The sequence below is a fragment of the Oncorhynchus kisutch genome, linkage group LG11, assembly GCF_002021735.2.
Source record: "Oncorhynchus kisutch isolate 150728-3 linkage group LG11, Okis_V2, whole genome shotgun sequence".
Lineage (NCBI taxonomy): Eukaryota > Metazoa > Chordata > Actinopteri > Salmoniformes > Salmonidae > Oncorhynchus > Oncorhynchus kisutch.
In genome coordinates, this window is record NC_034184.2 from 12,403,572 (window position 1) to 12,417,049 (window position 13,478).

General features: G+C 47.3%; 1 protein-coding gene across 9 annotated transcripts in view; it reads left to right on the plus strand.

The window, feature by feature from the left end:
• LOC109900013 (inactive rhomboid protein 1) overlaps nucleotides 1–6,210 on the plus strand; it is a 79,262-nt gene extending 73,052 nt beyond the window's left edge. For all 9 annotated transcript variants that reach the window (XM_031835299.1, XM_020495721.2, XM_031835298.1 and 6 more), the window contains 11 exons: nucleotides 756–925; nucleotides 1,221–1,478; nucleotides 2,008–2,119; nucleotides 2,295–2,369; nucleotides 2,490–2,651; nucleotides 2,870–2,970; nucleotides 3,058–3,216; nucleotides 3,371–3,547; nucleotides 3,655–3,808; nucleotides 4,700–4,923; nucleotides 5,104–6,210. In XM_031835299.1, the coding sequence (XP_031691159.1) occupies nucleotides 756–925; nucleotides 1,221–1,478; nucleotides 2,008–2,119; nucleotides 2,295–2,369; nucleotides 2,490–2,651; nucleotides 2,870–2,970; nucleotides 3,058–3,216; nucleotides 3,371–3,547; nucleotides 3,655–3,808; nucleotides 4,700–4,923; nucleotides 5,104–5,299 (1,788 nt within the window). In that variant the 3' untranslated portion in view covers nucleotides 5,300–6,210. The remainder of the gene's footprint in view (nucleotides 1–755; nucleotides 926–1,220; nucleotides 1,479–2,007; nucleotides 2,120–2,294; nucleotides 2,370–2,489; nucleotides 2,652–2,869; nucleotides 2,971–3,057; nucleotides 3,217–3,370; nucleotides 3,548–3,654; nucleotides 3,809–4,699; nucleotides 4,924–5,103) is intronic.
• Nucleotides 6,211–13,478: the final 7,268 nt, after the last annotated feature.

The window sequence follows — 13,478 nt, forward strand, 5'->3', positions numbered from 1 at the left end:
ACACCTTTTCACATCTTTTCCTACTCCTCCTCCTCCTTTTCCTCTCCTCTCGTTTCCTCCTCCTCCTCCTCCTCCTCCTCCTCCTCCTCCTCCTCCTCCTCTACCTCCTTCTTCTCCTCTCCTCTCGTTTCCTCCTCCTCCTCCTCCTCCTCCTCCTCCTCCTCCTCCTCCTCCTCCTCCTCCTCCTCCTTCTTCTCCTCTCCTCTCGTTTCCTCCTCCTCCTCCTCCTCCTCCTCCTTCTTCTCCTCTCCTCTCGTTTCCTCCTCCTCCTCCTCCTCCTCCTCCTCCTCATTCTTCTCCTCTCCTCTCATTTCCTCCTCCTCCTCCTCCTCCTCCTCCTCCTCCTCCTCTTCCTTCTCCTCTCCTCTCGTTTCCTCCTCCTCCTTCTTCTCCTCTCCTCTCGTTTCAACCTCCTCCTCCTCCTCTCCTCTCATTTCCTCCTCCTCCTCCTCCTCTACCTCCTTCTTCTCCTCTCCTCTCGTTTCCTCCTCCTCCTCCTCCTCCTCCTCCTCCTCCTCCTCCTCCTTCTTCTCCTCTCCTCTCGTTTCCTTCTCCTCCTCCTCCTCTCCTCTCATTTCCTCCTCCTCCTCCTCATTCTTCTCCTCTCCTCTCATTTCCTCCTCCTCCTCCTCCTCCTCCTCCTCCTCTCCTCTCGTTTCCTCCTCCTCCTCCTCTCCTCTCATTTCCTCCTCCTTCTCCTCCTCCTCCTTCTTCTCCTCTCCTCTCGTTTCCTCCTCCTCCTCTCCTCCATGCAGGATGGTTTGAGGAGAGGAGATGAGGAGCTGTCTACCTATGCAGACGATGTGTTTGACTCTCCGTCTGAGGCCGCCATTAAAGAGGAGGAGTCTAACACAGCTGCAGGTGAGAGTGACCTCACAGGTGGCGCCCTGGACAAGAACGAACTGGAGAGGAGTCACCTAATGATGTGAGTTTAACACACACACACACAGACAGACATACACACAGACACACAGACAGACACACACACAGACACACACAGAGACACACAGACAGACACAAACAAGTTGTTGCTGCTACTGTAGCCTGTTTTCACCTAACACACACCCTCTTCTGACCCTTTCTCTCTTCTTCGCTACCATATCTTTCTCATTCTCTCTCTCTCTCTCTGTCTGTCTGTCTCTCTCTCTTTTTCTATTTATCTCTCTCTCTCTCTCCCTCTCTCCTCCTCCTCCTCCCTCCACCTCTCAATTGATCAACAGACCCCTAGAAAGAGGCTGGCGTAAGGGTAAAGAACCTGGGCCGTCTCTGGTCCATCCCAAGGTGCGTCTGCAGCAGGAGGTGGTGAGTGTGAGTGGGCAGCGACGGGGCCAGCGGATCACAGTGCCTGTCAAGAAGCTCTTCGCCAGGGAGAAGAGGCCCTACGGCCTAGGCATGGTGGGACGGCTCACCAACAGAACCTACCGCAAACGCATCGACAGCTTCGTCCAGCAGCAGATAGAGGACATGGACGACCACAGGTACACTTTATCGTCTTAGAGGATTTTCAGATTCTTGAATTTATATTTCAAATTCAAAATTTGCTACATGGCTGTGCAATTGACTTCAACTCTGGCATGGTCACATAGTTGCACTTTAACATGGTCACATGTCTAACATGTTACGATACTACAGGAGAAGAGCCCAGTCACAGCCGTAGCAGAGGTAGCAGCTGTGTCTGAGTTGGCCCCAGATAAGATACAGCATCACAGGATAGTGTAGACCAGTGGTTCCCAAACGTTACTGTACTATGACTCACATGAAAGCACCTTTCCTTCTGGCTGACCTGGCCTCTAGATACAGCAGGACTGTGTGACTCACTCCCGAGTCCCCGGCGCTCCATGTGGGGAAAAATGGTGTACGCAGGTGTACACTACAAACTGTTCTCCCAGTCGCTGCAGCTGTTTTCAGTGGGAAGCCCACACTGACATAGTGAGGTACTGTTTCTAACAGAGGAGACAAGCTGGTATACTATCTGGGATACCTTATTCATATTGTGTGTCTCTGCAGGCCTTTCTTCACCTACTGGATCATGTTTGTCCACCTGTTGATCACCATGTTGACTGTGTGTCTGTACGGCATTGCCCCTGTTGGCTTCTCCCAGCACGAGACTGTCGACTCGGTCAGTACACCGATTGTTTTATACTGTAGTTTGGGTTCTACAAGTTACAGTGGCGGGTGTATCGTCGTTGCTATGAAGGTTGTGCCTTGTGTGATGAGCGATCCTTTGAATCCGTGTGGTATGTCTGTGTATTTGACTTTGTCAACCCTTTGGTATTTCCCCTCTCTCTCTTTAGGTATTGAGAAATAAAGGTGTTCATGAAAATGTCAAGTTTGTGCAACAAGAAAACTTTTGGGTGGGACCAAATTCGGTTAGTGTAGCTTTCTTTTTTTAGGCGAATGGACTTCGTTTGATCATTTAAACCTCAATGTCAGCGACAGAATGAGACCTTGTCTGTGTTCTGACTGCACATCCTCCCCCTGGCCTGCAGGAGGCGCTGATCCACCTGGGGGCTAAATTCTCCCCCTGCATGCGTCAGGACCAGCAGGTCCATGACCTGATCCAGGAGAAGAGAGGAAGAGAGAGGGACTCTGCCTGCTGTGTGAGGAACGACCGCTCCGGCTGTCTCCAGACTTCACAGCAGGAGTGCTCTGTGAGTCACCCTGGTGTTAGACTAATGTTAGAGTCTTGTACTGGTTAACGTCCTACGAGATCTGATATCTCTCTCTCTCTCTCTCTCTCTCTCTCTCTCTCTCTCTCTCTCTCTCTCTCTCTCTCTCTCTCTCTCTCTCTCTCTCTGTCTCTGTGTCTCTCTCTCTCTCTCTGTCTCTCCATCTCTCTCTTTCTCTCTCCCCTGTTCTCTCTCTCCAGTCTACTCTAGCAGTGTGGGTGAAGTGGCCTCATCACCCCAGTGCTCCTCTCCTGAAGGGGAAGGTCCGTCAGCACGGCTCAGTCTGCCACCAGGACCCCAGGTAATAGGACCCCAGGTAATCTCTTCTTCTGTATCTCCTCTTCCCTCTATTCCTCTAACATTCTTTCCTCTGTTCCTCTCCTTCCAGGATCTGCCTGGAGCCAGCCTCTGTATCGCCTCACGAGTGGCCTGATGACATCACCAAGTGGCCAGTGTGTACCAGGTACAACCCAGGCAACCACACTAACCTCCCCCACGTAGACTGTGCCATCGCAGGACGGCCCTGCTGCATCGGGACCAAAGGAAGGTAAGGACTCTGTTTGTTCTGTCTCTGCAGCTATTGTCGCTGCGATGTTGTTGTGATGTAATCCTGTGTGTTGTGTGTGCAGGCTGCTATTATTTGTTAATGTTGTAAGAACGTTATGTGTGTGTTGTAATAATGTAATGTGTTATGTGTTCAGGTGTGAGATCACGTCCAGAGAGTACTGTGACTTTATGAAGGGCTACTTCCACGAGGAGGCTACTCTCTGCTCCCAGGTGGCCTGTCTGGATGATGTGTGTGGATTACTGCCTTTCCTCAACCCTGAGATCCCAGACCAGTTCTACAGACTCTGGCTCTCTCTATTCCTCCATGCTGGGTAAGACTGGAACTCCCCCAGAATCATCCGTCATGGTGTTGTGTCTTTTTCAGGGTTTCTCCCGCATTACTAATGTATAACGTGTGTGTGTGTGTGTGTGTGTGTAGGATCCTGCACTGCCTGGTGTCGGTGCTGTTCCAGATGACCATCCTGAGGGACTTAGAGAAGCTGGCTGGCTGGCTGAGGATCTCTATCATCTACATTGTCTCTGGAATCACTGGAAACCTGGCCAGCGCCATCTTCCTCCCCTACAGAGCTGAGGTAAATACTGTAGATACACTGTACCGTACATATCTACCCTACAGAGCTGAGGTAAATACTGTAGATACACTGTACCATGATACCTGCCCTACAGAGCTGAGGTAAATACTGTAGATACACTGTACCATGATACCTGCCCTACAGAGCTGAGGTAAATACTGTAGATACACTGTACCATGATACCTGCCCTACAGAGCTGAGGTAAATACTGTAGATACACTGTACCATGATACCTACCCTACAGAGCTGAGGTAAATACTGTAGATACACTGTACCATGATACCTGCCCTACAGAGCTGAGGTAAATACTGTAGATACACTGTACCATGATACCTGCCCTACAGAGCTGAGGTAAATACTGTAGATACACTGTACCATGATACCTACCCTACAGAGCTGAGGTAAATACTGTAGATACACTGTACCATGATACCTGCCCTACAGAGCTGAGGTAAATACTGTAGATACACTGTACCATGATACCTGCCCTACAGAGCTGAGGTAAATACTGTAGATACACTGTACCATGATACCTGTCCTACAGAGCTGAGGTAAATACTGTAGATACACTGTACCATGATACCTGCCCTACAGAGCTGAGGTAAATACTGTAGATACACTGTACCATGATACCTGCCCTACAGAGCTGAGGTAAATACTGTAGATACACTGTACCATGATACCTGCCCTACAGAGCTGAGGTAAATACTGTAGATACACTGTACCATGATACCTGCCCTACAGAGCTGAGGTAAATACTGTAGATACACTGTACCATGATACCTACCCTACAGAGCTGAGGTAAATACTGTAGATACACTGTACCATGATACCTACCCTACAGAGCTGAGGTAAAATACACTCCCGCTCCCACTCTCCCTTCCTCCCCAGGTGGGTCCAGCAGGCTCTCAGTTTGGTATTCTGGCCTGTCTGTTTGTTGAGCTGTTCCAGAGCTGGCAGATCCTGGAGTGTCCTTGGAGGGCTTTCACCAAGCTGCTGTGTGTCGTCCTCTTCCTGTTCTCCTTTGGCCTGCTGCCCTGGATAGACAACTTCGCCCACATCTCCGGATTCATCTCTGGACTCTTCCTCTCCTTCGCCTTCCTGCCATACATCAGGTGAGAAGTTTGTTGATTTCGTGACATTTTTTGTTTGTTGGGATGTAAACGCTTTGACATATACATGACTCGGTTGTTGGGTTGAAGTTGCTTGGAGTAATTAGGGGGATTTTATTATTACTACACATTGGCAAATCATCGTCACTATCTGATTATATGATCTATTCTTATTATTTCCAGTTTTGGCCGTTCGGACATGTACCGTAAGCGTGTCCAGATCTGTGTGTTCCTGTTGGTGTTCCTGGGTCTCTTCTCAGGGCTGGCTGTCCTGTTCTACGTCCACCAGGTCAAGTGTGAGTGGTGTGAGTACCTCACCTGTATTCCCCTCACTGACAAGTTCTGTGACAAGTACGACCTCAACGCCCACCTCCACTGACCAGGCCTTTGACCGTGCAACTATAATGACTAGATTGGACATTCTCAAAGAAGTATAGCCTCATGCACCAGGATAGCAAGACACAAGTCTGGTGAACAAGACTTAAAGCAACGTCACGGCATGGACCGGACCGGCGGAAATATTTGGTGTAGCATTCAGGACATTGGACGTGAAGATTGCCAATCTTGGAAAAATGAACTGATAACGGTTGATCTTAATAACTGTTGAACTGTTGATCTGTCTCCATTCGGTTTTGTTTATATGGACATTGCTAGCGAGTGACCGGTCACTTTCAAAGCATAAAGACAGAGGGAGGTGGAAGGGGGTAATATGTGACTGTTTTGCCTTGACACTGATCTCACTCCCCTCTCTTCTTATTAAAACTGTGTCAACACCACCACCTTGTGGCCATCAGACCACACAACAGCCACTGACTCCACACACAGTTGTGGATGGATTTTGTTTTGTTTTGTTTTCTACACAAGTCATAAAGCCAACTAAGAGTTTTATTGGATGACCTCAGACAGGGAGCTATCTCCCAAGAAATAAAATATATGTTTAGTACTGTAGGATGACTGCCTCTGGTGCCTTGGTTATTAATGTCAAGTCTAGGTCTAAATCTAGGTCCAAGTCTAGGTCCAAGTCTCAAATGGCACACTATTCCCTATACAGTCAACTTATTAGTGTACTATATTGGGTCTATTCTCTTTATAGTGCACTACGATTTGAAAAAGTAGTGAACTACATAGGGGATAGGGAATATTGTGCCATTTGAGATGTGCTCTATGTTAGACTAGACAAACCACTTGTAGTTTAACATGTACTGTATACTGCTGTCTAAGAGTGGTGAGTGTTTGGAGGGTAGCGTTTTAGCTACCTGCTTAGCTGACAATATAGCAACACAAACTGAAGCTTTCTGTGTCCACTTTATTTCTGTTGTGTGAATGTGTCTTGTTGCACATGCATGTTGTGCCCAGTAGAGGGCAAAGTTTTCCCCAGAAGAGAGCAGAGTTTCCCCCAGTAGAGGGCAGAGTTTCCCCCAGTAGAGGACAGAGTTTCCCCCAGTAGAGGGCAGAGTTTCCCCCAGTAGAGGGCAGAGTCTCCCCAGTAGAGGGCAGAGTCTCCCCCAGTAGACGACAGAGTCTCCCCCAGTAGAGGGCAGAGCCTCCCCCAGTAGAGGGCAGAGTTTCCCCCAGTAGAGGGCAAAGTCTCCCCCAGTAGAGGGCAGAGTCTCCCCCTGTAGATGGCAGAGTGTCCCCCAGTAGAGGGCAGAGTCTCCCCCAGTAGAGGGCAGAGCCTCCCCCAGTAGAGGGCAGAATTTTTTTGAGTAAGTGGCTTCCATCAGGGACATGTCACATAAGATGCATATCTGATGCTTTCCTATATAAGCTTCAACAAACCTAGTCTAAATGGCTGTAAGATGTATAATATATTTATAATACTCTGTGTTATCAACATTGTCTCTGCCAGAGGCCAGATGGCTCTGGCCTCTCATGATTTCAGTGTCTGATATGTTTATTCCACACAATGTCAATACCTCTCTTTTACTGTTTACTAATCCTCTCTTCCTCTCCTTGAGTCACCAGCCCCTTCCCACACATTCACTGACTCACACACTCACACACACACACGCGCACACACACACACACACACACACACACACACACACACACACACTATAATTTATGGGGCACTTCAAGTCCTCTCTTTTGTCGTTCACTAATTCTCTCTTCCATCCCCCTCTCCTTGATTCACCAGCCCCTTCCAACACACACACACACACACACACACACACACACACACACACACACACACACACACACACACAGAGAGAGAGTCTGTAATTGAGTGTTAATTAGTATGTACACTCAAGCTTCCTGTTGAAGGAAAGCTGATTATGACAAACCCTTATTTGCAGCCAAGGTATAAAAGCTACATAGTATGTTTAGGGCTTATTCCACGGATCTCACCTTACAGATGCTTCTCCACCTATAGATTGTATTTTATTTAACTAGGCAAGTCAGTTAAGAACAAATTCTTATTTATAATGACAGCCTGCCAGAAGGCAAAATGCCTTTTAAAAAATAAAATAAAAATGTTGTACAAAATATAAAGACAATAAAGAGAGACCCAAGACAACAACACAGCATGGCAGCAATACATGAAAACACAGCATGGTAGCAACACAACATGGTAGCAGTACAACATGGTAGTAGCACAAAACATGGAACACACATTATTGGGCACAGACAACAGCACAAAGGGCAAGTCAGAACTGTCATGTTCCCACCTGTCACTAGAGGGCGGCAGAGATGTCCTAGAGACATTAACAACACTCAGGTGTGTCCTATTTACTCATTATGATTTCGCTGTTCAAAGAAGTGTGTTTTCTGTTGTCCTTTGCTGAAGCTTACATTGTGTGCTGTGTGCTTTTGTCTCCTGAGTGAGTTTGAGACTTAGTGTTTGTTGTTTTCCCAGTGTTACTGTGATCCTTCCATTACTGTTTCTCAGTTTATTTATTTTATTTATTTATTTTTAATTTCACCTTTATTTAACCAGGTAGACAAGTTGAGAACAAGTTCTCATTTACAATTGCTACCTGGCCAAGATAAAGCAAAGCAGTTCGACACATACAACGACACAGAGTTACACATGGAGTAAAACAAACATACAGTCAATAATACAGTATAAAGAAGTCTATATACGATGTGAGCAAATGAGGTGAGATAAGGGAGGCAAAAAAGGCAAAAAGGCCATGGTGGCAAAGTAAATACAATATAGCAAGTAAAACACTGAGGCCACGGAAGGAGAGTTGTAATGGCATTGAAAGCTTGCCTGGAGGGTAGTTAACACAGTGTCCAAAGAAGGGCCAGAAGTATACAGAATGGTGTCGTCTGCGTAGAGGTGGATCAGAGTCTCACCAGCAGCAAGAGCGACCTCATTGATGTATACAGAGAAGAGAGTCGGTCCAAGAATTGAACCCTGTGGCACCCCCATAGAGACTGCCAGAGGTCCGGACAGCAGACCCTCCGATTTGACACACTGAACTCTATCAGAGAAGTAGTTGGTGAACCAGGTGAGGCAATCATTTGAGAAACCAAGGCTGTTGAGTCTGCCGATGAGGATGTGGTGATTGACAGAGTCGAAAGCGTTGGCCAGATCAATGAATACGGCTGCACAGTAATGTTTCTTATCGATGGCGGTTAAGATATCGTTTAGGACCTTGAGCGTGGCTGAGGTGCACCCATGACCAGCTCTGAAACCAGATTGCATAGCAGAGAAGGTATGGTGAGATTCGAAATGGTCGGTAATCTGTTTGTTGACTTGGCTTTCGAAGACCTTAGAAAGGCATGGTAGGATAGATATAGGTCTGTAGCAGTTTTGGTCAAGAGTGTCCCCCCCTTTGAAGAGGGGGATGACCGCAGCTGCTTTCCAATCTTTGGGAATCTCAGACGACACGAAAGAGAGGTTGAACAGGCTAGTAAAAGGGTTGGCAACAATTTAGCAGATAATTTTAGAAAGAAAGGGTCCAGATTGTCTAGCCCGGCTGATTTGTAGGGGTCCAGATTTTGCAGCTCTTTCAGAACATCAGCTGAATGGATTTGGGAGAAGGAGAAATGGGGAAGGCTTGGGCGAGTTGCTGTGGGGGGTGCAGTGCTGTTGACCGGGGTAGGAGTAGCCAGGTGGAAAGCATGGCCAGCCGTAGAAAAATGCTTATTGAAATTCTCAATTACGGTGGATTTATCAGTGGTGACAGTGTTTCCTATCTTCAGTGCAGTGGGCAGCTGGGAGGAGGTGTTCTTATTCTCCATGGACTTTACAGTGTCCCAAAACTTTTTTGAGTTAGTGTTGCAGGAAGCAAATTTCTGCTTGAAAAAGCTAGCCTTGGCTTTTCTAACTGCCTGTGTATAATGGTTTCTAGCTTCCCTGAACAGCTGCATATCACGGGGGCTGTTCGATTCTAATGCAGAACGCCATAGGATGTTTTTGTGTTGGTTAAGGGCAGTCAGGTCTGGGGAGAACCAAGGGCTATATCTGTTCCTGGTTCTAAATTTCTTGAATGGGGCATGTTTATTTAAGATGGTTAGGAAGGCATTTAAAAAAAATATCCAGGCATCCTCAACTGACGGGATGAGATCAATATCCTTCCAGGATACCCCGGCCAGGTCGATTAGAAATGCCTGCTCGCTGAAGTGTTTCAGGGAGAGTCTGACAGTGATGAGTGGAGGTCGTTTGACCACTGACCCATTACGGATGCAGGCAATGAGGCAGTGATAGCTGAGATCTTGGTTGAAGACAGCAGAGGTGTATTTAGAGGGCAAGTTGGTTAGGATGATATCTATGAGGGTGCCCGTGTTTAAGGCTTTGGGGAGGTACCTGGTAGGTTCATTGATAATTTGTGTGAGATTGAGGGCATCAAGTTTAGATTGTAGGATGGCTGGGGTGTTAAGCATGTTCCAGTTTAGGTCGCCTAGCAGCACGAGCTCTGAAGATAGATGGGGGGCAATCAGTTCACATATGGTGTCCAGAGCACAGCTGGGGGCAGAGGGTGGTCTATAGCAGGCGGCAACGGTGAGAGACTTGTTTTTAGAGAGGTGGATTTTTAAAAGTAGAAGTTCAAATTGTTTGGGTACAGACCTGGATAGTAGAACAGAACTCTACAGGCTATCTTTGCAGTAGATTGCAACACCGCCCCCTTTGGCAGTTCTATCTTGTCTGAAAATGTTGTAGTTTGGGATTAAAATGTCAGAATTTTTGGTGGTCTTCCTAAGCCAGGATTCAGACACAGCTAGAACATCCGGGTTGGCAGAGTGTGCTAAAGCAGTGAATAGAACAAACTTAGGGAGGAGGCTTCTAATGTTAACATGCATGAAACCAAGGCTATTACGGTTACAGAAGTCGTCAAAAGAGAGCGCCTGGGGAGTAGGAGTGGAGCTAGGCACTGCAGGGCCTGGATTCACCTCTACATCGCCAGAGGAACAGAGGAGGAGTATAATAAGGGTACGGCTGAAAGCAATAAGAATTGGTCGTCTAGAATGTCTGGAACAGAGAGTAAAAGGAGGTTTCTGGGGACAATAAAATAGCATCAAGGTATAATGTACAGACAAAGGTATGGTAGGATGTGAATACAGTGGAGGTAAACCTAGGTATTGAGTGATGAAGAGAGAGATATTGTCTCTAGAAACATCATTGAAACCAGGAGATGTCATTGCATGTGTGGGTGGTGGAATTAATAGGTTGGGTAAGGTATAGTGAGCAGGACTAGAGGCTCTACAGTGAAATAAGCCAATAAACACTAACCAGAACAGCAATGGACAAGGCATATTGACATTAAGGAGAGGCATGCTTAGTCGAGTGATCAAAAGGGTCCAGTGAGTAGAGAGGTTGGTTGGGGGTTGGTAAAGTATTATGTTTATCCTTAACTTCTCTAGGGTAGGAGGCAGCATTTTGAATTTTGAATGAAAAGCGTGCCCAAATTAAACTGCCTTCTTCTCAGACCCAGAAGCTAGGATATGCATATAATTGGTGGATTTGGTTCGGAAACACTCTAAAGTTTCCAAAACGGTTTAAATAGTGTCTGTGAGTATAACAGAACTGATTTGGCAGGCGAAAACCTGAGAAAAATCCATTCAGGAAGTAGGATTTTTTTGTTGTTGTAGTTTTCTATTCAATGCCATTACAGTATCCATTGACTTAGGACTCAAATTGCAGTTCCTATGCCTTCCACTAGATGTCAACAGTCTTTAGAAATTGTTTCAGGCTTGTATTCTGAAAAATTTGGGAGTAAGAGCAGTCTGAATGAGTGGACCCTGCCATGTCACAGAGCTTTTTCATGCTCGCGACCGAGTGCCTTTCTTGTTTACCTTTTATATTGACGACGTTATTGTCCGGTTAAAATATTATCGATTATTTAGGCTAAAAACAACCTGAGGATTAAATATAAACATGTTTGGCATGTTTCTATGAACTTTACGGATACAATTAGGATTTTTCGTCTGCCTGCTGTGACTGCGTTTGAGCCTGTGGATTACTGAAGAAAACATGCAAACAAAACGGAGGTTTTGGATATAAAGAGAAACTTTATCGAACAAAAGGAACGTTTGTTGAATAAATTAATGTCTTCTGAGTGCAACCATATGAAGATCATCAAAAGTAAGTAATTAATTTTATCTCTATTTCTGACTTGTGTAACTCTTCTACTTGGCTGGTTACTGTTTGTAATGATTTTTCTGCTGGGCGATGTTCTCAAATAATCTTAAGGTATGCTTTCGCCGTAAAGCATTTTTTAAATCTGACAACGTGGTTCACAAGAAGCTCATCTTTAAACCTATGTAAAATAGTTGTATCTTTTCAGAATTTTTATAATGAGTAATTCTGTATTTGAATTTGGTGCTCTGCAATCTCACTGGATGTTGGCCAGGTGGGACGCTAGTGCTACAGGTGTCGCCGTAGTTCCTCCAGGGAACCCAAGATCCCAGCCCCCGAGCAGTATGACGGCCACCCGGGAAGATGCAAGGGGTTCCTCACCCAGGGATCTCTAGTGTTCGAGCTACAGTCCTCCTTGTTCCATAATGGTCGGGCCATGATTGCTTACATAATCTCTCTACTCTCAGGCAAGGCCCTGGCGTGAGCAACAGCGGTGTGGGAACAGCAGCCACCATCCTGCATCTCCATATTAGCCTTCACTGCCAAGCTGCGACGAGTCTTTGACCCCACAGTCGGCGGATGAGAAGCGGCCAGCTGACTGTTCATTCCGCCAAGGGACCAGACCAGTGGCTGACTTCGCCATTGAGTTCCGCACCCTCGCTGCCGAGGGTGGGTGGAATACCGAGGCACTGGTCACCGCTTTCCACCAGGGGTTGTCTAGCTCCATCAAGGATGTACTGGCCTCTCAGTAACTGGGGGAGGACCTCAAGTCCCTGATAACCCTGGCAATCAGGATCGACAACCGCCTCCGAGAACGCATGAGATGGCGCTTTTTTGACACCACCCCAGTATCCCGGTTTCCTGAGCAACCCAAGCCCCCCGAAGCCAGCATTGAGGAGCCCATGCAGCTGGTACGCACACGTCTGAGCCCACAGGAGTGTGACAGGCGCATGAGTGAAGGCTGCTGCCTGCTGAGGAGGTCTCGACCATCTCTGTGCTACCTGCCCAGAGCTGACGGGAAATGCCAGGGCTCGCCAGGACAAGGGGAGATCCTGACGAGCTGTGCAGTTACCCCTCGGCTACCCAGTCACCGTCTGTGACTACCCGCAACCCTCCATTGGGACAACCATCAGCACCAGATTCAAGCTTTTGTGGACTAAGACCCCACCTAGAGCCTTGCTGCGTCCCCCTGCATCCATTGAAGACCAAGACTTCTCCACTCTCCCTCCCGAATACTTAGAACTCCCGGAGGCCTTCAGTAAGTGGCAAGCCACCACCCTCCCTCCTCATCGTCCATATGACTGCACCATATAACCCCTACCCAGTTCCACCCCTCTCCGTGGCCGTCTTCACTCCCTCTCGAACCCTGAAGCTGCAGTCATGGAGTTGCTGTAGGCAGATTTCATTCGCTCCTCAATGTCCCCAGCTGGTGCATGTTTCTTCTTCATGGGAAAAAATGATTGAGGTCTGTGTCCCTGCATCGACTACCGAGGGCTGAACAGGATCACGATTAAGAACCATTACCCCTTACCCCTGATGTCTGCTGCCCTGGAGCTAGCCCAGGGGGCCAAATCTGTTCCCCAAACTGTACCTCTGAAACGCCTACAATCTGGTGAGAATCAGGAAGGGAGATGAATGTAAAACTTCCTTTAACACCCCTAGTGGCCACTGAGTATTTAGTCATGCCTTTCAGATTATTGAACTCACCAGTAGTCTTCCAAGCATTGGTCAATGACACTCTTAGGGATATGTTGAATCAGTTGGTCTTTGTTTACCTCGACGACATCCTGATCTTCTCCAAGACCCTTCCGGAACACACCCTGCACTTCCACCAAGTCCTGAGATGCCTCCTGCAGAGTCAACTATACGTCAAGATTGAGATGTGTGAGTTCCATGTATCCCAATGGACCCTGTTAAGGTTAGGGTGGTCACTGACTGTCCGCGTCCCGCCTCAATCAAACAAGTCCAGCGGTTCCTCGGGTTTGCCGATTTTTCCAGATGTTATATTCTGAACTTTGGTGTGGTGGCTGCT